This window comes from Nelusetta ayraudi, unplaced genomic scaffold (assembly GCF_046127955.1).
Source record: "Nelusetta ayraudi isolate G7.1 ecotype Tasmania unplaced genomic scaffold, CSIRO-AGI_Nayr_v1 ptg000048l, whole genome shotgun sequence".
Classification (NCBI taxonomy): domain Eukaryota; kingdom Metazoa; phylum Chordata; class Actinopteri; order Tetraodontiformes; family Monacanthidae; genus Nelusetta; species Nelusetta ayraudi.
The window spans coordinates 17,877,610-17,900,738 of record NW_027466098.1 but is presented as its reverse complement, the minus strand read 5'-3'; the positions used below and the strand labels follow the sequence as shown (position 1 = coordinate 17,900,738).

The 23,129-nt window shown below is 45.8% G+C and overlaps 1 protein-coding gene across 6 annotated transcripts in view; it reads right to left on the bottom strand.

Moving 5' to 3' along the window:
- LOC142895624 (chloride channel protein 2-like) overlaps nucleotides 1-23,129 on the bottom strand; it is a 92,247-nt gene that overhangs the window by 55,341 nt on the left and 13,777 nt on the right. For 3 of the 6 annotated variants that reach the window (XM_076036831.1, XM_076036832.1, XM_076036835.1), the window contains exons 2-3: nucleotides 10,531-10,681; nucleotides 4,000-4,050 (exon numbers count right to left, since the gene is read on the bottom strand). In XM_076036831.1, coding sequence (XP_075892946.1) covers nucleotides 4,000-4,050; nucleotides 10,531-10,681 — 202 coding nt within the window. The remainder of the gene's footprint in view (nucleotides 1-3,999; nucleotides 4,051-10,530; nucleotides 10,682-23,129) is intronic. The other 3 variants (XM_076036833.1, XM_076036834.1, XM_076036836.1) reach the window with 1 other exon arrangement.

The following is a 23,129-nucleotide window of genomic DNA, read 5'->3' as shown; positions in this document are numbered from 1 at the left end:
TGGGGTTTTATCTTCGTCAACAAAGGAGGATTTCTTGGATCTTCCACATGTTTGGAACAGGGACAAAAACACAAGGGGCGTCAGTGGGAGGAGCCAACACCTGGCTGGGGACGCTGCCTCTTTAGTTGCCAGTGATCTAAATATATTTGCACTTTCATGTTATTTTTGTGATAATTTTCACGTTATTTTGTGAAAGTTTCACATTATAACGTGAAAATGATCATGTAAAAACATGAAACTATCACGTTATTCGGTCAGTGGGCATGACTAGAGACGCTTTAGAATGTCCCCTCAGTATAACGTGAAAATGATCACGGAAAAACACAATAGATTCACGTCATAACGTGAAAATTATCGTGAAATACCGTGATAGTGTCACGTGATTAGAATAACGTGATTCTGAGCCCTGTTTTTTTGTTTTTTTTCCTAGGCTGGCAGCAATGCGCTTCCGTATATAAGAACACAAGCGTAGTTAAAAAAAAAACAAAAAAAAAACAGGCAAAGTAAATTTTAGGGTAATATGAGATATTTAAAACCTTCTTCTGCAGTAAATTGTATCTTACCTTTTGTAATATTATGTTCTTACCTAACTTATTGAACTAAAATTTGATATGCAGGTTTATACAGTAGTTGCATACATTGCCACCACTGGCAAGCATGCACCCACTCATACACAAGCACGCACGCTCTAACCTTGGAGGAACATTCCCAGCGAGCGCTCCTGTATAAAACCCAATTATTCAAATAACCCTGCTCATTTGTTATGCGAGGAGACAGATATATATGGGTGTAGAGGCTAAAAGAGCCCGCCATTAATGCCTTAATTTTGCATAGTCATGCCAATGAGTCCTTTGCCCGCTCACTGTCTATGCACTCCCACATTCATTATGGAGCCTCATGCATAAGAAGAAGATTAAATTAGAAATGCCTGGCTGCATTTGAAACCCCCCTGTCTTAATTAGATTAGGATACATATAGATAGGCCAATCTGGCCATTCAGCTCTTTTTCTCCTCCACACAGTGGCTGCAGTGTGATCACGACAGAAGAACACGGCGTATCAAAGTGCAGGTGCACGGGTTTTTACCGAGATAGCAGGCTGTAGTGAGCAGCGGGAAGACTCGAAAGCGGTTTAAAATATTAAAAGCACACGTGTACGGTAGCACGGTGGCAGGTTGGAGGCTTGATTTTGACCCGAAGCCCTATTCTGTGTAGAGTTTGCAAGTTCCCTCCAGGTTCTCCTGAGCGAACAGTGATAGAAAATGCACAAGCGAATGGATGGGTGGGTGGGTTGAATAATGCAGGAGCTGCTAATGTTTGAACTTCCTGTCTCCTCACAGCTCAAGGTGGTGGCGGCAATTGGTCAGGGAAACAAAGTGGCACTTTACAGATGACACGCAAGTTAAAGAGGAAAAGGGAAAAAAAGGAGGCCCTGGAGGCAAATAGTGTTGCGGGGGCAGATTAAACAAAGTAAAGAGGCCCCTAAAGATGGAAGAGAGATGCAGTTTCAGCCATAAAAGTTAACAATGCATCTAAAAAAAACTCCCGACTCCTTCCTTTCACTTCTCTATCAAACCGTCCCTCCCACATCCTTCACCCCCACCCTCCCCTCCCTCCCCGCTGTTGATGCGTTCTCTCTGCTAATGAGATGTAAAAAGGAGGCGATGAAGAAGCGGCGGCGGCGTCATTGGTCCCGGGCGAGCGGGCAAAGCGCCGCGTCCTGCACTCCATCTCGCCTCGCGCTCGTCTGGCAACAACGGCCGTGACAGCAGTCTTATGGCTGCGGTACAGTGTCGGGCTAATGAGGCGTAATGGTGTTTACGCACGCACACACGCCACACACACACACTATCATCGCTGGAGTTGTGCAATAAGAAAACAGCTTTCGCTCACAGTGAGACGTGTCTTACTTTTATATTTCCTCGAGTAAAATGTGGTGTCTTTTAGGGACACCAGAGGTAACGCCCAGTCGCCAAGAAGGAAATGATTCCGCATCCAAGAGCTGCACAGGATGAAAATATAATCCTGCAAAGTTGTTATAAATATTGCATGAGTGCCACTTCTCTCAGGAACGTAATGAGGATCCAGCCCAAGTGTTGACCTGCCAAAACTGAAGGCCTGTAGTTGGAATCAGAGATCAGTTTCTTCTCCTTCTTTCTTCTTCATCCTCTTCTGGGTTTCAGTGTCGTATTTCATTTCTGTCTCCAAACTTTTGCTGTTTGCTTGCTTTTATTTATTTATTTATTTTTTTTTAAAAGTTGATTTGTGCAGTTTCTGTATCTGGTGACAACGACTGCGACACTTTAGTGCAAGACTTGCAGCCTCTGACAGTCAACATTGTGCCTGTTAATTAAAAGCAACTAACTGTGAAGGAAAACTTCCCCCCGCCAGGTAGCTCGTCAACAGGCTCCGCTGAATAGAAAACTTTGTCCCGCATCGACAACAAGGACGAGACGACTCTCCGGTGTGAGAATGGTGCATGATTTCTGGCCCAGTGGAGAATAAAGCCAGCTATGACAACACGGTGGTGAATTAATGAACGTGTGTGTGTGTGTGTGTGTGTGTGTGTGTGTGTGTTTAGACCCGATCACACAGAGGATAAGTGAGTTGCTTCATTTCCTGGATGGCAGCCCAGCGAGCCGCCGCTGCTGCTCTCCTCTCTTCTCTCATTCCATCTGAATTGATTTTACCCGACTGATGCCCGGTCCCCCGCCGTCACCCCCGCCACTCATCTTTCTTTTACGCGCCCCCCTCTCCCTCTTTAACCCCCGCCTGCCGTCGCCGCCGCCTATGTTCTCCACCTCTAAATCCGTCTACCTTCCCCGCTCTCCATCTGTTGATTTCTACGGCTTCTCCGTCTCTCCAGCGCGGCTGCCTCACCCTCCCGTCCCGCCTCTAAACACCCATCGCTGCACTTGCACAGTCAGCACTTCCGTTCCGCAGTCCTCTGCAGACACACACACATACACACACAGCCCAACGATGTACACTTTTCAGTCGGTGTACCACATTTCGCAGTATTTCCCGCCGCACGTCCGTTTACTACTTTCGCGAGAGTGAGAGTAATCCCACCACCGCCGTTACACAAAATAGAGGCATTCAGGCTCATATACGTCTACTCGCAATGTGTGAACGCGGCCCCTTCGTACGGAAGCTGAGAAATGAAGCCACGGCCAAATCAATCTTGCGGGGGAGGCGACCGTATTAAAAGTTGCAGGGGAAAGGTAGTGAGAAACACACAAACGTAATCACACCTTATACACAGTAAGTGGAAAAAAAACAACATCTTTTAGGTGTGTGTGTGTGTGTGTGTGTGTGTGTGTTCCTGACTAGCGGAGAAAAGGGAGGCGTTGATCACCATGCTTGTCTGCAGCTTGCACCGCCTAATCAGAACCATTCATCTTCCCGTATCTCTCGCGCTCTCTCACACACACACACACACACACACACACACACACACACACACACACACACACACACACACACACACACACACACACTTTAAACAACGCCACTAAACTAAGATGTTCAGAGCTCTTTATTACTTTCCAATAGGGCTCCGTGCAGGCTGTAATAAGGCAGGGTTTGGGGGGTTACAGTGTTTTGGCACACAGCCGAATGGGAATTATGCGCACACAGCCATATTTCTTATGTTGACTGTTGATTAATAGGAAGCCACAAGGTGTGTGTGTGTGTGTGAGTGTGTATATTTACACCAGTTTGGCTTGCGTCGCCCAGAGAGGCACACACACAAACGCCCACACGTGGTTGAAGAAAAAGGTGGTGGAAAACCAACAAATAAAAGTAAGAATAACAACAACGGCAGATGGCGGCATTAATTTGTAACTTGATAGGGTCAAAGCGACACTTAATGAGTGTTTATTAAATATTAATGATGATGGAGGGGTATCGCAGCAGCATTAGAGGAGCGGAGTGCGGGGGGACGGGGAGGGAGCTGGGAGCTGAGGTTGGGCAATGATTCATTTTACTTGCTTGTTTACCAGAGACAAAGTCTTGGGGCGGGGCTTCCATAACATACGGGTACCCTGACCCTGGAGGACAAATAGACCACATGACACAGTTACACACAAGCTGGCATCCAAGGTTTTATGGTTGTTCAGGATGATACAGATCAAGAGATTATTGTAAGAAATAAGAAATATTTCTCATGTCTCAAACTCTTTGTGCCGTCAGTGGGTCTGTTCATTTACAACCATTGTCCCATTAACAGGCCCCCCACTGTCGTCTTCTGACATCTCTATAATTATCACAGGTTCAAAATGCTTTGGACTTTTCTACTTTTTTTTTTATTTTTTTTTTTACTGTTGACAACAAACATTGCGATGAGTTTAAAGACCATCGCAATGTTTTTCTTTAAATTAATCAACTTTGGCAGAAAATGTGACATTTGGTTTAAACGAAATATTCTGCATGATTGCAACACTTAATTAGCCTCTAACACGTTCAAACAATAAAACATGACTCAGAGCTGGCGTTGGAGTCAGGTTAGATTAAGGCTTTAATAGCCTGCCTCACCATAATAAACCACTTTAAATGTCAAACAGCATCACATCAGGCCGGGGGAAAAAAAACACTTACCGGCTCATTTCATGTTTGTTAAATGAAATAAGAGAGCATTATTTGTTTACATATCAGACACACACACACATATAGAGGTGCTGTTTTTTTTGTGTGTGTGTTTTAAGCTTCTGACCAGGTATGTAAATGTGCATGTGCGAGGACAAGTGTGCATTGTGTATTGGCTGGTTGATGATCAACTCTGAACATGGGAGTCAAACGGATGGACACACATACACACACACACAGTGATTATAGCCACTGGAGATGAGGGGATGTGGGAGGCGGTGATGGATTGCAGACAGTGGGAGAAGCGAAGAGAAGCTGAGTGGTCGGACAGGATGGCGAACAACAGGACGGGAAGAAGAGAGGAGGAGGAGTGGGAGGAGGAGAATGTTGGGGTGAATAAGAAATGCACTGTTGGTGGAGGAGGCAAAAAAAAAACAGAGATGACGGGTAGAGCAGAAAATAGGAAACAAAAGATGGAGGAGTTTGGGCAGGCGAGGCTGGAAGGGAGCGAGGAAGAAATAGGATCACTGTAAAAGAAAGAAAAAACAGGGATGATTTCACCGCAGCGTTGGTGTTTTAACGGCAATTGATTTCAAAGTGAGAGGAGTGGGTTGTAAAATCCACATATTGATATCGCAATCAAACACGGGGCATAACAACGGCGTTTATGTAACTCGGGCCTGCAACCGTTAAAGCTGGAGCGCAAGTTTTCAGCCCCTGGTTCGAATTATTGAGGCTTACATCTGCTATTCGGTAGACTGCAGCCTTTCCTCAGGAGCAGCTGCAATCAGAGAAGGGGTCAATTACTGTTTTTATTTTTGCAGGTAAATGTAAGGTATGTACATAGAGGGTGGAGGTCAGAGGCCACAGAAAATCAACGGCTGCCTGGAGTCACTAGCTGCGTTTCCATTAACCCTAGAACTGCACAAAACCTAAATATCGCAAAAAAAAAAAAAAAAACTGGCAATGGAAACACTTAAACTTTGAGAAACCTCTCAAATATGGCTAAAAGGTTTTTATGCTCTCATGAGGTGTTTTTTCAGACGTATCCATGTAGATGTGTCAAAAATGGACAAACGTTTTCCCATTTACACGTCACAATGTGACATACGGGGTCACGTGACCTGTTCACTCGTAAAACAATTCTCGTAAAATCTCACAGGACGAGATTTTATGAGAATTACAGTTTATGTGCTTCACACCATTCAATGGAAACAAACCCTAACCCTAACCCTAACCCTTTTATTTTGCGAAAAACTGTAATGGAAACGCAGCTACTCTCTCTAACCTAGGTGAGTTTGTGGCATCGTCTGCATTTAATATGCTGCAACAGCATTTTTTACTTAGCAGGCTTAGAAGTGTTTTTTAATCTGACCCACCGGTTGTTTTATGGCTGTCAGACTGTGTCGCAAACAGAAAGCAGAGAGTTCCTGTACATGGCTCAGACTCCTTGGTTTTGTCAGCCGGTTCACCACAAGGCTGTGTCCTCTCTCCTCTATTATTCATTTTGATGTGTACTCATGAATGCAGAAGTGCCAAGGAAGGAAGCCACTTAATCAAATTTGATATGAATACATGAACAGTGGAGTGAGCTAAAGAAGCAAGCCTGTGAGGATGACTGCCTTGAGATACGTCACTGTTAGAAAATGCTGATAAAAAATGGGAAGAAAAACTTGAGGGGAGGAACATCCTCAACCAAGTCCATTCCAGTCGCCTCTGATTGGATTTTCATTAGATTAATCACTGAGCTGGGCCCGAGTGGCAGGGGTAAGGATATTAAATATGATGTCAGAATCTTTAATACGCCTCATCGTTGTGCCACGGGTGCCATCTTGGCTCAACCTGCCGTCTCCGAGACAACAAAAGTCAATAGAGGCTCACGCCGTCGGTTGCAGCCCCTCTTCCCTCTGCTGACACATTCGTTGGACCAGCGCCACAACCTCTAGAGTGAAGGAGGTGGACAACACGAGTCCAACATCAACACACACACACACACACACACACACACACACACACACACACACACACACACACACACACACACACACACACACACACACACACACACACACACACACTCTGCCCGAGTGGCACTAAATCAGATATTGATCAGTGGCCAAAGTCTCCTTGGTTACTTGATATATTAAAGTCAAAGTTCTCTAGCTGTGTCGAGCAAGTACACACACACACACACACACACACACACACACACACACACACACAGACTTCTATTCATAAAAGAGCATTACACGGTGGAACAGTGTGTTTTTGGTGAAAAAAAGAAAGAATGTTATGAAATAGTGTTTTTGTTCACACTGAAGTCAATGTAACTGGATTTCAGTGTTACGTTTGTTTATTATATACATGTATATATATATATATATATATACAGTAATATGTGTATTGGCATGCATGGTACCATGACGGTAAAGACTTTTGAGTCCAATATTAATTTCATTATATTTTTTGTTGAATCTTTGAACAAAACTTTATTCACACCGTTTAATTAAACTCAGTTTTAATTTTCCAGGAAAAAGGCCCCGTCGACACCCGTCAATGTAAATGTATCTGCGTTTGAAAAGCAAAAAAGATTTGTTCCAAAGCTGGACGGGCCACCAGCCAATCAGACGCTTTTCTGTTCAAGCAGCCACTTAAAGCAAAGCGGGACGAAGAGGCACGGAAGAAGGAATAGCGTTGACATGTGGAGGACGGGAGGGTAAAGGAAGGGGCGCAACCAGGGGGAAAAAGGGAGGAATAAAAGGAAAGAAAATGTGAGCAACTGTTGGTCGCTAGGAGCCTGCTGGTCGCCATGGAAACGTGCCGCAGCGCCATGCTGAGCGCCTGCTGACATCACACCTGTTGAAGCAAAATGATGCGTGTGTGCGCGCACGCGGGTGCACGCGCTCGCGGTGGAACCAATTAATGACACAGACCTGCAGGTGGACAAAGGGAGAGATGCAAAGAGGCAGACAGAATGAGAGAGAGAGAGAAAAATTGCAGCTGCATCAATTTCATCCCTTTGCAGTGTGTGTGTGTGTGTGTGTGTGTGTGTGTGTGTGTGTGTGTGTGTGTGTGTATACATGTGTCCTTTCTGATATACAGGGAGCCCGTGACATTAGCGGTGAGAGCGGATGACAGCAGCCTGAAGCGTGACCGTGTGCGGGTGCATGCGTTTCCCTTTTGCACACACACACACACACACACACACACACACACAGTTACAAAAGCTACAAAAGCAAACCCCCCCCACCCACCCACCCACCCACCCATCGTCCACAGAGCCACAAAGACAGAAGGAGGAAAAGAGTCTGAGATGGAGATAAAAATAGACGTTTCATTATCTGAGCATTGCTGCACTTCTCATTTGTTAAGAGACAAGAAGTGGAACTTTTTTTTCCCTGGGATGAGAAAAAAATTTGAATTGAAGTGAAACGAGAGAAAAAAAAAAAAAAAAAAAGCGGGAGAACGAATCAGAGGGAAAGCAAGCAGAGGGACGCAGAGGCTGCAGGAATGATGTTAATTGTCTGTGTCAACTCCCCCATCGCCAGGTGACACGTGGGGGTAAATAGAGCATGACTGCTTCTCCTCCGCTGAATATTTCATGGCTGCTCCTGCGGTTGAACTTGTTGCCGAGTTCTGGGCGCCACGCAAACACACATGCATCCACACACGCGTACACGGGGAGTAATCTAACCCGCTGCTTGTGTAATCCTTAATCTTTAACCCCATTCGGTGGTGGGATTCAATTTAAAGCGGGCAGCCTTAAATAAGGCGCAGCGCGCAGTTAATTAAGACTCAGAGTGAGCAAAGTTTTTTGGCCTACATGTCAGGATGTGATGAAATTAGATCTGGTGGGGGGGAGGGTGGGGGGGGGTGTGTTGAGAAAAAAATTAAAATAAGGACAGCTCCTAATTGTGGCACTGGCACACAATAAATGTTTCCTTTACATAATGTTTTGCCGTGTAATTGTACGGCTGACGAAACCAACCAGCCCGTAATGTAACATCTCTCACGTAATAGTGTGTGTGTGTGTGTGTGTGTGTGTGTGTGTGTGTGTGTGTGTCGTCATGTGCGAGCGAGTGGGCTCAGGCGAGCGACGACGCCGAGAAGGAGCTCGCTGACATGCCAGAGATGACATACCTGACAACATGCACACGCGCGCACACACACGCGCGCGCGCACACACACACAAGCGCGGCACAGGATGATCAGATTTTCTCTCTCAGCGACCTTTCGGCCGTCCTTCCACTGCGCGGCTCAATGGCGCCGCCTGCTGGCCAGCCGGCTTACAAGTCAGCGACCCCCCCCCCCCCAGGAGCGTACCGGCTGGATGAACAGCTAACAGTCGGTGAAAACACCGTCTGTTCATCCTGGCGGCACTTGTTTTCAACTTTTCTGCTCCCCGAATGAAGGTGTAGCCGTGGTCATTAGTGCAGCGCGTTTAAAATGAACATTTGCTTCCCTCCCATTAGTGATTACGAGCCGGTCGCTCCGACACACGAATGGAACGACTAGGAAACATTCACCCTTCATAAAGGTGCAAATCGAAAATAATGCCAAACGACGACATTAGTGGAAAGTTTCAAAGTAAAATACCTGTTTTGCTATAACTCGGTGCATCGCTTTTGTGCTTCTTTAAAAAAAAATAATTTCCACTGTATTTCCCGTTGCAAAGTTTCTGGCAGGTCTGTTAATGAAAATGAAGAGATTTAAAACACCCCCTACAGCCGCAAAATTTTAGTATCAGGTGCCCTTTATGATCACCTGTGACTAATCTTAATCAGCTGCCACTGCAGCAATAAAAAAAGACTGTCCTAAACAGCTTTATTAAACGGCCTGAGGGATTACGAGACGTCCATAAATATTCATTTACGGAGCTGCGGCAACTCTTTAATCTCCAGCAAATCTCGAGTAGAGCTCCTTGTAAAAAAAAAAAAAAAAAAAAAAGATGAAAAAATGTGCTTGCTCAGCTTTTTCTTTCCTGCAGCCCCAGAAAGGCCAAAGGTGCCTCGGCTGCTGATGTGCGACCTGGTTCAGCCTCATAGGGAAATGATGGATGAAGAGTCTTTCTGCAGGGGCCAGAGCCAGTCAAGCCTTAAAAGTCACCAGTTAATGGCTTGAAATGGAATGGGTAAATTCCAAAAAATGTGACTCGGGTGCGGGAGCAGCACTGCAGCATTTGTGGATATTTTTGGGGGGTGGAAAAGACGAAAAGGTTCAAGGTGCAAACGCAAATAATCTCCAGCGCGGATCAGTGTGCAAAATCAGCAAGCAGTTCCACTGCATGCATATGAAGGATTATGACAACTTGCAAATCATTTCCTTTTTTTGATGCCAGTCTGTGAAATGTAATATTTTCAGCAGGTCACTTCCTGCTCACTCAGAAATTCCTGTTAGTATGTATGATTTTCACACGGTTAACCTGAGAGGACACATCAACACACGACAGCGCAGTAAGACTGTGCAAGCTGCACCGAACCCCAGTGAACACCAGGGGGGGCTCCACTCACACAGTGAGTCGCTGTCAACGGTCAGAGCTGCGTCTCGCGCTTCTGCCTGAGATTGGAAAGACTTGTGATGAAGGATAACACGATTGAACTAATGTGAATATATGAACTCTTAACTTTTCCCCTTTTCCCGTTTGCACACACACACACACACACACACACACACACACACACACACACACACACACACAGGCATTATAAATGCCTGCAATGAGACAAAGCTGTAGGAATCGTTGATTTGGCTGAGATGGCTGAATTTATGTGCCTTGTGTCCGCTGACTCACAGGCTGCGACTGACAACACTGTTTAGTTTTGTTTTGACTGCCAGTGTAAGGCTGCTGTTTTATAATGGACCTGTCCGCTGTTGGAGAGCACTTTTGATGAGGGCAAATCAAAAACACAGCGTCCGGAAGGCTCGTCTGCGTCGGCGAAACTTACTGCGACACTTGGCACATCGTCCCTTGTCGTACTCCAGCAGGTCCAGAGTTCGACTGCGGTCGCTGACCGATCGCCTCGGTCCGCTCTCCCTCAGCCGAGCGGCCTCCTCCTTGGCGTACACCCCGAGCTCCTGGGTGTAGCGTCCATACATCTGGAAACCAGCCACAGGTCACAGTATTAGAGTTCAGTGCGAAAAAGACTTTTTTCGAAAGTCCATTTACATCTTTACCTGTCTCATGCATAATAGGCAGTGTGTGTATGTACCATGTAGTGGTTTGCCTCTGCTTGGTTAACATTTTTATTTTATTTTTTTACTTTGCCAGAAGGAAAAACGAATGTGATCAATACCAAAAGCTTGTAATGTGGTAATGCAGTCGTGTGGAAGTCCAGGAATGTCAAACGATGGAATAGTTGACATGACCTGTGTGAACGGTACGTCCTGGAGACGTCTCTCCTTCTTCTAGCGTCAAAGAAATAGGCAAACCCTGCTGCTACAACATACTGCTCAGAATCACAAATGTGCTTTAACATTAAATTTAGTTACATAAAACAGAAAAGAAAAAGAAAATTGATTCATCCCAGAAGCTACTTTCACGAGCCTGACAGCAGAACCATTTGTGATTTTTCAGCCCGAGCAGATTATTCATCTTCTCCACTTGAGTGTCTGTGTTTGAGCTCAGCATCTGGCTAAACTCATTACCCACCCCCCTCTCGCTTTCCCTCTTTACTGTCCATAAACACTTTTCAGTCAATAACAATCAAGAGAACCTAATTACAGAACAATTCATCACGCCATCACCCTGCCGCCACCTGTGTCTTATAACTTGATGAGAAAGAAAACTGCTGCAATAAAATCCCTTCAGGCAGCTGTCAAAACACCTTGATCAGAAATGTTGACACGATATTGGTGCAAAGTTGTTGAGAGAGTGTGGTGACCAAAGTCTGGGAGAGATTTTATGAGGGTTTTTTATTTTATTCATTAATTAATGAATTTATTTATTTATTTTAATCGACCGGCATTGCAGCATCTCTGGAGCCAACTGCTGTCTTAGGGTTATATTTTAAAGGCCTCTGCGAAAAGCTGATTATTGCCCGGAATATGTAAATCTTATGAGTTTAAATTCTTTAAAGCAAAAAACAGCTGAGACCTTCTTTGCACGATTGCAACGTCGCATAATTGCAAAACGCACATGCCGCCTTTTTTTCCAGCCACGGAAGCTGTATTTAATATTTATCAAACAACAACATGGCCATCAGGCATACAAGGCACGGGTATGAAAATAATAATCCCTGATAATCGTGGTACTTCCCTTTTATTGAAGGACAGAGGAGGTTGTGTTTACTATACAAAGCAACAAGCGTGTTGCCACTGTTGCTATTCCTGACACACAAAAAAGGTGTCACGCAATGGAGTTCAGAACAGAACTAGTGGCACGTTCCCTGAAATGTGACCGCTATGTACTAGTGCCTGAAAGTGTTTAGATATCACACACAGGCACAGTCAAGGAAGCACGGCAAGATGTCCCGCAGGAAAAAGGTAAAAAGTAAAAAAGGTCATTTATTGCACTGATTAACTCAGGGTCAATGACATCCCTGCAGTCCCTGACATCAGCGCTTTAATTATGAGAACAAAATATGGATCGGGCATCGACCGGACGTGCCGGTGGCGTCAGAGCAACAGAACATCAGAAATGTGCAGAATCTCCCCCAGAACGCCGGTGAGACTGTCGCACTTCGGGCCTCTAAGTGCCTCAGTAAAAGGGCTTGTTCATTGCCTTTAAATCACTTTCAGAGTGTAGTGAAAACTATCAAAGTCTGTCTTTGCAGAATGAATAAGACATTGAGCACAGGGAGTATGAAATATCAAAAACGCTGTGATAGACTGTTTCTTCTTCAAGAAGCTCTAAAAAAAAATCTATGATAATAAAGTATATTAAAAAAAAGTTTTTTAAAAATGAGTCGGTGTATTGAGTACCAATCAATTCCTTCAGAAAGGATTCATTGGTTGACCAAGCACCACATGGATCACTACTTCCATTTTACCTGTTGTGGGAATAGAAAAAAAGAGGAAAAATAATGACTCTCCTAAATCTTGATGATATACTGCATATTCAAAATCCTCAATTGCAAGATCTTAGCAGAAGTTATAAAAAAAAAAAATCGGTCCCATCTCGCACTGCTCGGCAGCTTTGGCCACACTGAGGATATCCAGGTTTTAATGAAGTGAGGAGTGAAACGCACCAAAAGTCTCGACACAAAACTAGAGAGCAGCCATTCAGTGGGACTGCAGAGCAGCATCTTGAAACCTTCACCTCAAACTAGAGGAAGGAAAACAAACAGACCCAACTTGAACAGAGGCATCACTGCTCCACAGTCTCTCATTATGTAGAGCGCGTTCAGAGAGGAGAGGAGGACTTTGGCCGGCCCGACTGCACGGCTTAAATGATCCCAGATGAACAGGTCGTCCTGACCTCGTTGTCCAGGCGCAATTGGGAAGATTCAGCGGGAGAAGGCAGAGAGGAGAGGAATAATCTCAGCATGGAGCCAGAAGAGGGCTTGTTTGATGCAGTAAGCCACTCGAGAACACGCTCTCGGAAGTGTGAAGAGAAAAAATAACTTTCCGCTAGTAGAGTCAACAATATTTGAAAAAAATGATGAAAAATCTCGTCTTTGTCTCCTTCCAAACATGTGGAAGATCCAACAAAGATAAACCCAGTTAAAAACCCAGCAGGATGGAAACAGAGGGCTCAATATGATGCTTTTTTTAAAGACTGTTTGAGGGTGAAATCATCAGACTCCTCCCTGTTTGTTAATGAGTAAGCGAGTGGAGGGTGGAATACTCCATCCCGTCGTCATCAAGATCCTCCTAAGTGATACAGATCCTGGGTGTCAGCACAGGCCGCCCTTCAAAGCGCTTTCACTTTACCGTGCCGCTAGCTGAGGCTCAGCAGGCTGTCAGTTATTTGTAATTAGCAGTATTGGGTAACAGTAGGTGAGGATGACTCTGGTTCGAGCTCTCCTTAATCCACAGTACAATATGCTGGATGAAGATGAAAGTGCAGCAGTGAAACAGTGAAAACAAAGATTTTCTGCTTTGTTGTGCTTGTTGTGTGAATTTTTGAGACAAGAAACTAATCAAACAGAGAGAGGACAAATAAAGAACCAAAAATGTTTATAAAATATATGCATACAGACATTTGCACAACGGTAATCTGGGACGCTTGGGAAAGGACAGACATGTGTTTGTGCATGTGCGCACGCTCGCTGCCTTGTGTGGCATTGCGTGTGGTTTGATGCCAACAACACACAAGTCAGAGGGCGACACAGTGGGGACTAGGATCACATTTTTTTCTCCACACACACACACACACACACACACACACACACACACACACACACACACACACACACACACACACACACACACACACACACACACACACACACACACCTGGCTGCTATTCAAGTGGTCAACCCCAAATGACCAGGAGCCTCACCATTTGAGCTCAGCATGCCACTACTCACTTCAGCTAATGAGCTCCCTGGCAGTGAATGTGAGTGCGTGTGTTTATGTGTGTGTGTGTGCGTGTGCATGGCACTCAAGGGCACTGACTTTTTTTAACCTGACGAAAAAGAATGTTGCAGTAAAAAGAGACAAAAAAGCAGAAAAAAAACCCTGATGGAGCTCCTGTCTGCCAAGTCTTGAATACATTGGTCCCATACAGTAACAAATCAAGGTGGTGGTGGTGGTTGGGGGGTGGGGGGTGGGGGTTGAGATCAATCTTTCCTGCTGTTTTTGTGAATGCGCACAAGTGCGGTGTGTGTGAGTGTGTCAGCGCACTCTCGTGGGAAGGAGGGAAGGAAGGAAGAAGGGAATTGAAGTCACGCTGCAATGAATCTTTCAGGCCGACTGTGTGTGAGGAGACAGAATAGTATAAAGAGTGTAAGACGGGGGTGTGAGGCATTCTAAGAAAGGCTAAACTGCACACATTTCATGCAAGACTGTAACTTAAAAAGGCAGATTTTATGTTGTTGTTTTTTTTTTACTTTGAAGGTGCTGTGGTGCTGCTTGCAACTTCTCAGGCAACATGTAGCAACATAATCTTAAAATGTGCAAAAAGTGTAAATCAATCGCTCCACCTTTTACGAAGCAGAATTGAAACAAAAGTGTTGCAGACTGAGATTTATTCTGGAATGGAAAGATGTCAACTGATTTTATTGGCCATCAACCAGATTCTCATTAGTTGGGCCAGTGAGAGGCTGCAAGTATGTAAGCAGAGCTGCACATGTTGTTTCCGTTTCAAGATTTTCTCATTTTAAAAGCTTTGGCTGTAAGTTAGGTCCAATGAAAAAAAAAAAAAAAAAAGAGGGGGGGCTCTATGTTTAACAGCTCATTCACTCCTGAACGTGCTCTCCAGAGAACTACTGCGCGTAAAACGTGTTTCAAAGAAGAAGGACAACAGGGCCGAAGATGTATGTGAAAAGACGGGCAGAAAGGGCGGGAGTCGTGGAAGGACGTACAGTAAATAAAAAGTTTCGCAACGCTGCCGTGGGCCGCCGCGGGGGGCTAATAGGGAGTCTTGTGTGCCTGTGCCAGGCTGCCATGCCAACACTGAGAGCCTCTTTCACGCTGACCCCGGGCAGAGCAAACAGACGGAGGAACGAAGGAAGAAAGGAAGAGAGGACGGACGGACCAACGGCAGGGCAGGGAAGAGGAGGCGGGATGGACCGGAGGAGGAGTTTCGGGGAAAAGCAAGGAGGGAAGAGTGACGGACGGACTGAAATATATAGAATGGATATAATGTGTGTGTGTGTGTGCGCGTGTGTGCACGTGTGTGTGTGTGTTGAAGGGAGGCTCAGGAAGTTTCGCAATGTGATGTGAATCTAGATTGCAAGCTGTGGAGGGAGGAAGTACGAATGAAAGAACGGCCGGTTAATTGAAGACACAGCCTTCAGGCCGGCCTCGTGTCAGTGCTCTGAATTAAATGTCAGGCAAGGTCGAAGCAAACTTTTGAACATTTAGAATTTTATTTGGAATTAAGAAAAAAGGGGGGTGATATTTTTACGTTGGAAAATGTAAATAAATAATCAATGCATTATTTTGATATATTTGTTTAAAAACGTATGCTGTCAGAGCACAACAGGATAACACAGGTGTGAAGATTTTTAAGCAAGTTAGGTTAAACACAAGTCCAAAATAGGTGGTGGAAATAAAGAGGATTACCGTAACTGATTGAAAAAATAATCGATAGATTAGTCGACAGCAAAAATAATGGTTAGTTGCAGCCCTAAACAAGACTGCGTAAAGCAAAGTGAGGTCACCCCGCGGCGACCGGAAGTGAACAAAACCAGCAACAAAACCACAACTGAGGAGAGGATTTCAGGGCTCGCTGTCAAGAACGGCTTCCACGCTTCACTCTGCTCATAATGAGCATTAGCTCTGATTCGAAAAAGGCTGAAACTGCCTCGAGCTAGCTCGCCCACTTAATTGCACGTTAGAAACAAGTTGCCTGGAATTTTGCTGTTTTTTGTTTTTTTTTCTATCAAATTTTCCCGATGCAAATTTCTCCTTAATGCCCCCCTTTAAAAGTTTTTATGGAAAAGCACTAATGGGCAAGTAAATACCAGCACACCGGAAACAAGCAGCTAGGCTCCTGGACGACTGTGCAACACATCTACAAGCAGGACCTCCAGTTTGAAAAGTTCCAAACCGTGCCTGCTGTCAAATGCATTATACTCGACTGAGTTGCACTTTAATTAATACGATTATTCAGCCCAGTGAGCCCCAATCGCTCAGAGGACAAATGTCGAGCGTGAGGGCTGGTCAAAGTCTCCCGCTCTCTGTCAGCTGCAGGGAGCCGGGCCACGGCGACGGCGTGAATGTCTCTCTCTCGCTCTCTCTCTCTCTCTCGCTCTCTCTCTCTCGGCTGCAGGAGCAGCTGCACATTGGTATTATTGCCACGTCGTGACCGCTGAAAACGGGGGGGGGGGGGGAAAGAAAGCCTCTGCTAAATCTCTGGCGTTCACCTGTAGGCCAGGCCGGGGTGAGTGCCAGTTTGTGTTCACGTGTGTGTTTTTGAGCGATAGCAGCAGGTGCGCTCTCTTGTCGTCTCATTAGGAAAAACCCATATTTGCTCGGGCTCCTCCGGCTCTCCTGGCAAACTGCACCTCTGCCCCTTCCAAGCACTTCAGTTCTCTCCCCACCCTCAGTGCTGGAAGCCTCAGAGGCGAATATTTATGGAGTTGCAAGTGCCTCCAGAAATTAACTGCGGCGGAGCTGCTCAACCTTTTCGATCTGTGCGAGGATCGCTTTTTCGACGAAGGCACTTTAAGCAAAATCAGGTTTCCAATGAGACGTCTCAGTCGACTGAGAAGCTGATGGAAAGTCGGAAGACGGAATTCAAGCAAAAAAATATGTATAAAAACTGTGAAGCCTGTTGGAATAATGCTGTAAACATATGCATCATTTACTTCGCTGCGGCCCTTGTTGCTATCTAGGTTTCAGTGTCATAGCCATACACACACACACACGCGCACACACGTACACACACAGTGCGTCAGCGAGCCGGGATGAGGACACTGCAGCCGCTTCTCTGCTGTCTCCCGTCAGCCCAGAAGCGCCTTCTGCCGGACAGATTTCCCATTAGGGGAATTGTTCGGGTGGCAGTGCTGACAGCCGTGTGTGCAGCGACGCCAGAACCGGGCCGAAACTCAACATAGCACCAAGTTCAAAGCGCGCACCTTGAGTCAGAGTGGAGGGGGGAAAAATACAGGGAGAGGAAATGTCCCCCCCCCCGAGTAACCGTCGCTCAGGTGAACCCGTGATTATATTTGGCCCTGAACTTGATGCTGTCGAACTGGTGATAATCCTGAGATTTCACATTGAAGAACTTAAGAAAGAATGCTTAAATCTTCTCATCAGTCTTTAAGAACTACTAACTGGGGGAACTAAAGAGGGAACAATACACAGAAGCACTGGACAGGCCAATTTTGCTTGCAGTGACACTGCAGGAAAAACATTGGCTTTGGCTAAATGTGGTAACAACATTTTTGGAATATGTGTTAAAAATGAATTTCAGTCGTTAAATGACGGTCACTGAGGTGACGCAACCGTGATCTGCCGAACAATAGACGCACTGCTGAGAGACCGAGGGAGGAAAGACGGGAAGAGACGATCCGCACACAAAGGCTCCCTGTGTTTCTCCCTGCGTCTCACCCCTTGTTGTCTCCCACACGTGCTTAGTCAGGACGTGGGAAGGAACGGGCATGGCACTGCCCCGTACCAGTCCAGAAACACACACACACACACACACACACACACATGCGCACGCACAAATACACAGGGAGCAACACATGCACACGCACACAGTGAGACCACACACACACACACACACACACACACACACACACACACACACACACACACACACACACACACACACACACACACACACACACACACACACACACACACACACACACACACACCGTCCATCTAGCCCATCATGGGAAAACACAGCTGTGACAATAAGCGGCCTGTGAAAATGACGAGTCGGAATAAAAACAGAGGGATGAGGAGGAGAAGTCGGAGGGAAAGAGAGAAAGCGAGGGGAGATGGAAGGAGTGGTGTGAACCGTCGACAGGTGGAGGGAGAAATATGAGTCATAACATCAACAGAAGTCCACAGAGCTCGGCTGTGAGAGAAAAACACAGAAGGCGTGCATGCACGCACACACACACACACACACACAAAGAACATGAGAAAGGTAAGAGGGTAAGTAATAAGAGTCTCTCACACACACACACACACACACACACACACACACACACACACACACACACACACACACACACACACACACACACACACACACACACAGTATGAAGGAGGACGAGGCCAGCACTCAGTGCCAGGAAGGACAGTTTTATCTCAATATCTTTAATGGAATAAAGGTGTTGTACCTGAGACAGTATCCAATTAACAAGTGTGTGTGTGTGTGTGTGTGTGTGTGTGTGTGTGTGTGTGTGTGTGTGTGTGTGTGTGCGCACGCGCGTGTGTGTGTGTGTGTGTCTGGTAAGTGACAAACCTGCAGCCATCAGCATGCAGCCACTCTGCAGCTCCTCCACTACACCTACTGTTCCAATTATCTTTACAGGAGGCGCCACACTTTGCTCATTACAGCACTGTATTGCCCGTGTGTGTGTGTGTGTGTGTGTGTGTTTGGTGATCTGAATCACTGCAGCTACAGACTAATAGCTTGAACTCATTAATCAATAATTAATCTGATGATTTACTCTCATTTGATAGCTGCCCACCACTTTATTTGGCACAATTTATTATGAACAGCACTCTATTCAAAGTATCTCTCTAAAGCACGCCGTGAACAAACTGCTAATCTGGAACCACTGGTGCATACAATACATGATCGTCATGACAAAATGATGTTGAATCGCAGTAATAACGATACAGTTGGTATGTAAACAGAAAAATAAAAACAAGGTTCCATGTTGCAATGAGAAAAGGAACAATAGAAAAGAGAGAGAGAGAGAGAGAGAGACACACACACACACACACACACACACACACACAGAATTGACTTTTACCTCGTTGAACTGGATTAACTGTTAGCTTTGGCACATGGGGCAGGATTAGTTCAGTAAATTTTACTCCCACCACTGCTTGTAACGTGCTCACACACACACACACACACACACACACACACACACACACACACACACACACACACACACACACACACACACACACACACACAGGCACAGTTACATACAGGACAACGCAATAGGACAAATTATGTGTTTAGCAAACACTGTTAAACAAAAGCAATAAAGTGCTGTCAGGGAAAGAGGGAAGTGTGTGTGTGTGTGTGTGTGTGTGTGTGTGTTCATGATGAAACATCCACTTGTAACACCAACCAATATGATCCTGCCATCATAAGGCAGCAGCTCTGCATGAATCAGTGTGAGTGACTGACGCCTTGCCTACATCCTTTTTCTGAAAGCCGGCGCAAAGCCCTCAATCAAATCAAATAATCAGCAGGCTGAAGCTCTTGGACTGGTGACAGTGAAGACGCTCCTCTCTGTTGGCTGAATAAATCCACTTAGCTGACCGGCTGCATTACTTCCCGGCCAGGTGCCTGTAGGATATCTAATAAAAAACAGCTTTTCCCCGACTGCAATATCGCGAGGCACGTCTCCGCTCGGCGCAAAGGTAAACACCGGCTCTTAGGAAAAGCTTTGTCTGGATTCTGCAAAGCACTCAGGCGCACAAATGAAAAAATGTCTCACACCGTCGACAGGTATACACCAAAACCTGGCTCTTGATTTCTGGCTGAGGTCACAGCCAAACTGCCGGAGGCAAATATTTCCGCGAGTGCGATAAAAGGTTGCCTGAGTTCTTTCACCTAAAAAGGCACTTTGGTCTCTGGTCTTTTTTGGTTGTTCTCAAGGCTGGAAACCCTGAGCGGAACCAGAAACACAGGTGCAAAAGCTCTTCTTCTCAACAGGGGTTTCTTCAACTCGCACTGGGGGGACGGCTGTCTGCCATCACAGGCATTTTAAGGTGCTTTAAAGTCTGGATATACCTCCACCTCAGAGCTAAACAAAGACTTAACGCTGCAACCTACAGATGTATCCACATAGTTTCCATAACATATTGAAAGCTCTGCCTACAGACATACGTGTAAACGTAGTCAGTGTTGGCATAGGTCCAATCAGTAAGTACGGGTAGGGCACTGCGTTGAGGTTGCAAGCAGCCAAATTGTTAACAGAGTGAAGTATAGAGGTAAAAGGGCTCCTGGCCCTGAGGCGCGCGACCTTGTGTTTGACTTTGCACTCATCTTTGGCCCTGATGTGATGCTTAAGAATCAGGGGCAATTTTGGGTTCTGCGTCTGCTTACGGTTAGGGTTAAGATTGCTGTTAGGGTTGGGGTAGGGTTATGGTTAGAATAGGTTATGGAAAAAGAGGGTTTCCTCCTGAAAGGAGCAAAACCGGTACACTCCCCTCGACAATGGGGCATGTCTGAGCAAGTCCCCCAGCCCTGGGGTCCCAGTGTTTCGGGCCTATGTGCCCTTCCACAGACACTGGCCGTCTGGAGCCAGGGTTGGGGTCAGGGTTAAGGTAAATGATATCACCGTCCGTTTTGATTGGATGGGTAAATACTGAAAGCATTGTAGCACACCTGCGGCAGACCTGAATGCTGCTATATAGAGCCATCTCTGTTTACAAATAACACAAGCGCTTGAGTCACGTCGGGGGTTGTGCAACAGCCGGAGAGGGAGGAACAAAGAGGTACAGACTCCACACTTTCTGTCGTCCGTTACCTAATGATAAGCCACCGTGTGAATCACTGACAGGAGACATTGCAGCGCCCTTGTGAAATTTTCAAAGTGGGAACCAACTTCTATGAAATCATTACAGTGAAAGAAACACCGAGCAGGGTGCGTGCCAGGCGACCACCGAGCTGATTACGACACGGGGTTTTTATGATGATTGAACCACCAACACACCCGCCGCCAAATAAAAGCGCATGCTGGGTTCACAGTGCACGGTTTGGAGAGTTTGAAAGCAAAAAACGGATGAAAGGAAATCAGATGAAACATTAGGCAAACGTTTGCACGCAAATGCTGCATCACTCAGAAGGGTGTTGACAGGTTAGCTCTGGGCTAACCAAATCGCTTTGTGCTTCTTGAGTCAACACCCCTGCAATACCCTGCTAATGCAAGGAAATGTCAGAATCCCAGAGACCGTCCAGCGGCCGCAGATGATTTATCAGATTTATGGCCTGCACGCTGAGGCCCCATCTGTTCAAATAACACATTGTTCTAAAATGTAGGTTTCCTGGAGTCAAGTGGCTTTTCACATGTCAGTTGGTTTTCACGGCAGTCGGTGCAGCTGAGTGCACAGCGTACGTTCCATGATGCTATCTCCACAGTTATGCAAGAGGGTACGTGTGAAAACATGTTCTTAGCATACATTCAGATAAGAAGGAGCAGAGAACCAGGCAGGGCTTAATGAAGGACTTTGGGTTTAAAAGAAAAACATTCATCTTTCACACTTTCCACAATCTGAAAGACCAAAAACTGCAGAATGAATTCCATGTTTTTTCAATTTCCCCAAAGATTAAAGACTAATAACTGCAATGCAGAGAGTCTTGAGTCTCAAGTGGCTGCTTCAGCAGGCTTGTATTACCTGGGATGGAGGCGAGAGGAAAGTAACATACGAGCGGTGCCATGAATTAGCGACACCCTAGAGAAATGATCTCTCTGGATAAACGATCCTATTTCGTATTCCATGATCTCAGCGGTCGTGGGTCCCTGCAGTACGTGTGTGTATATTACTACCACTGCTGTCACGTTGCTGTGGGCTAATATGTAATGGTTGAAACCGGTGCTTCAGTGCCTTTTATCGGACTGAGGAGACCCCCTCACCGCAAGAGCAAAAAAAACAAACAAAAAAAAAACCCACTGACAACCGAAGGGCTTTTGATCTGACTTACAAACAACAATGAAGGCATTTTCTTCCTCATCGCCACAGTGAGACTCTTCTTTCATGTGGTACCTACTTTCTGCACAAATGTGGTTGTCTTATCTTCCTGCTACCCTTACTTAGATGTTCACCTCCAGGTCTTTAAAAACAAACTACAGCCCCAGCCACGCAGGGGAGGAGTAGGGTGTGCGCTATAATTAATTTAAGGCTAATGACGCCCATCTGTCTTAAAGCAAGTGGGCGTCAGTAATACAGGCACGCACACACACACACACTCACACTCACTCACAAAAAGAAGTGTGCACTGCTGGCAGCTGACTGATGAAATCAATCTTCTTTCATTAAAACACTGCCCCCCGATGTGCGCTGGTGGTGGTGTTAAAAGTGCGGCGACTGCTCTGATGGTGCAACATGATGTTACGATAACTTCAAAAATGACACTCTTCTGTGTGTGTGTGTGTGTCTCAAGGGCCTAATGGGCCCTTCAGTGTTCTACCACGAAAACAAGAAGTGATCACTGGCGGCGGCCAGATAAACATCCTCGATATGGTGGAAGTAAAACCGGCGCTGTGGCGAGATGAAGCCTTTTACAGCGGCCGACAGGAAAGAACGGGAGGCAGCCACACGTAGGAAAACAAGCGTATTGCTTCCTACACAATAAAGACGTCCACTTTTATTGGGTCCAAAGGCGGTTTGTGTTTGTGTGCGACAGTGTGAAGAGCGTCTCAGCTCCTGAACCAACAGCTCGACGTCACTTATCTTGCTCTTGTTTCAGAATTGCAAGCGTTATAAGTCTAGCTCTCACATTGTTATTGACGGATCTTATCAATACAAATCTTTATGTATTGCGTTAGGGTGCGTTAACAATTCTAGAGTTGAAGTTTTCCCACCAACCATGAAGTACAGTGTTGCACTTGTTCTTCCTCTTTTTTTTTGTTGTTGTTGCAACTCGTTTTGTCTGACAGCCAACTTGCAGTTTTTACACCACAGAACCGATACGACAGGGAGACACAGGAAGCATTGTAGGTCTGGTCCAGAGGAGCTCCCACTATGACGCACGGTGCCAAGTTAGTCGCTCTGAAAAATGAGACCA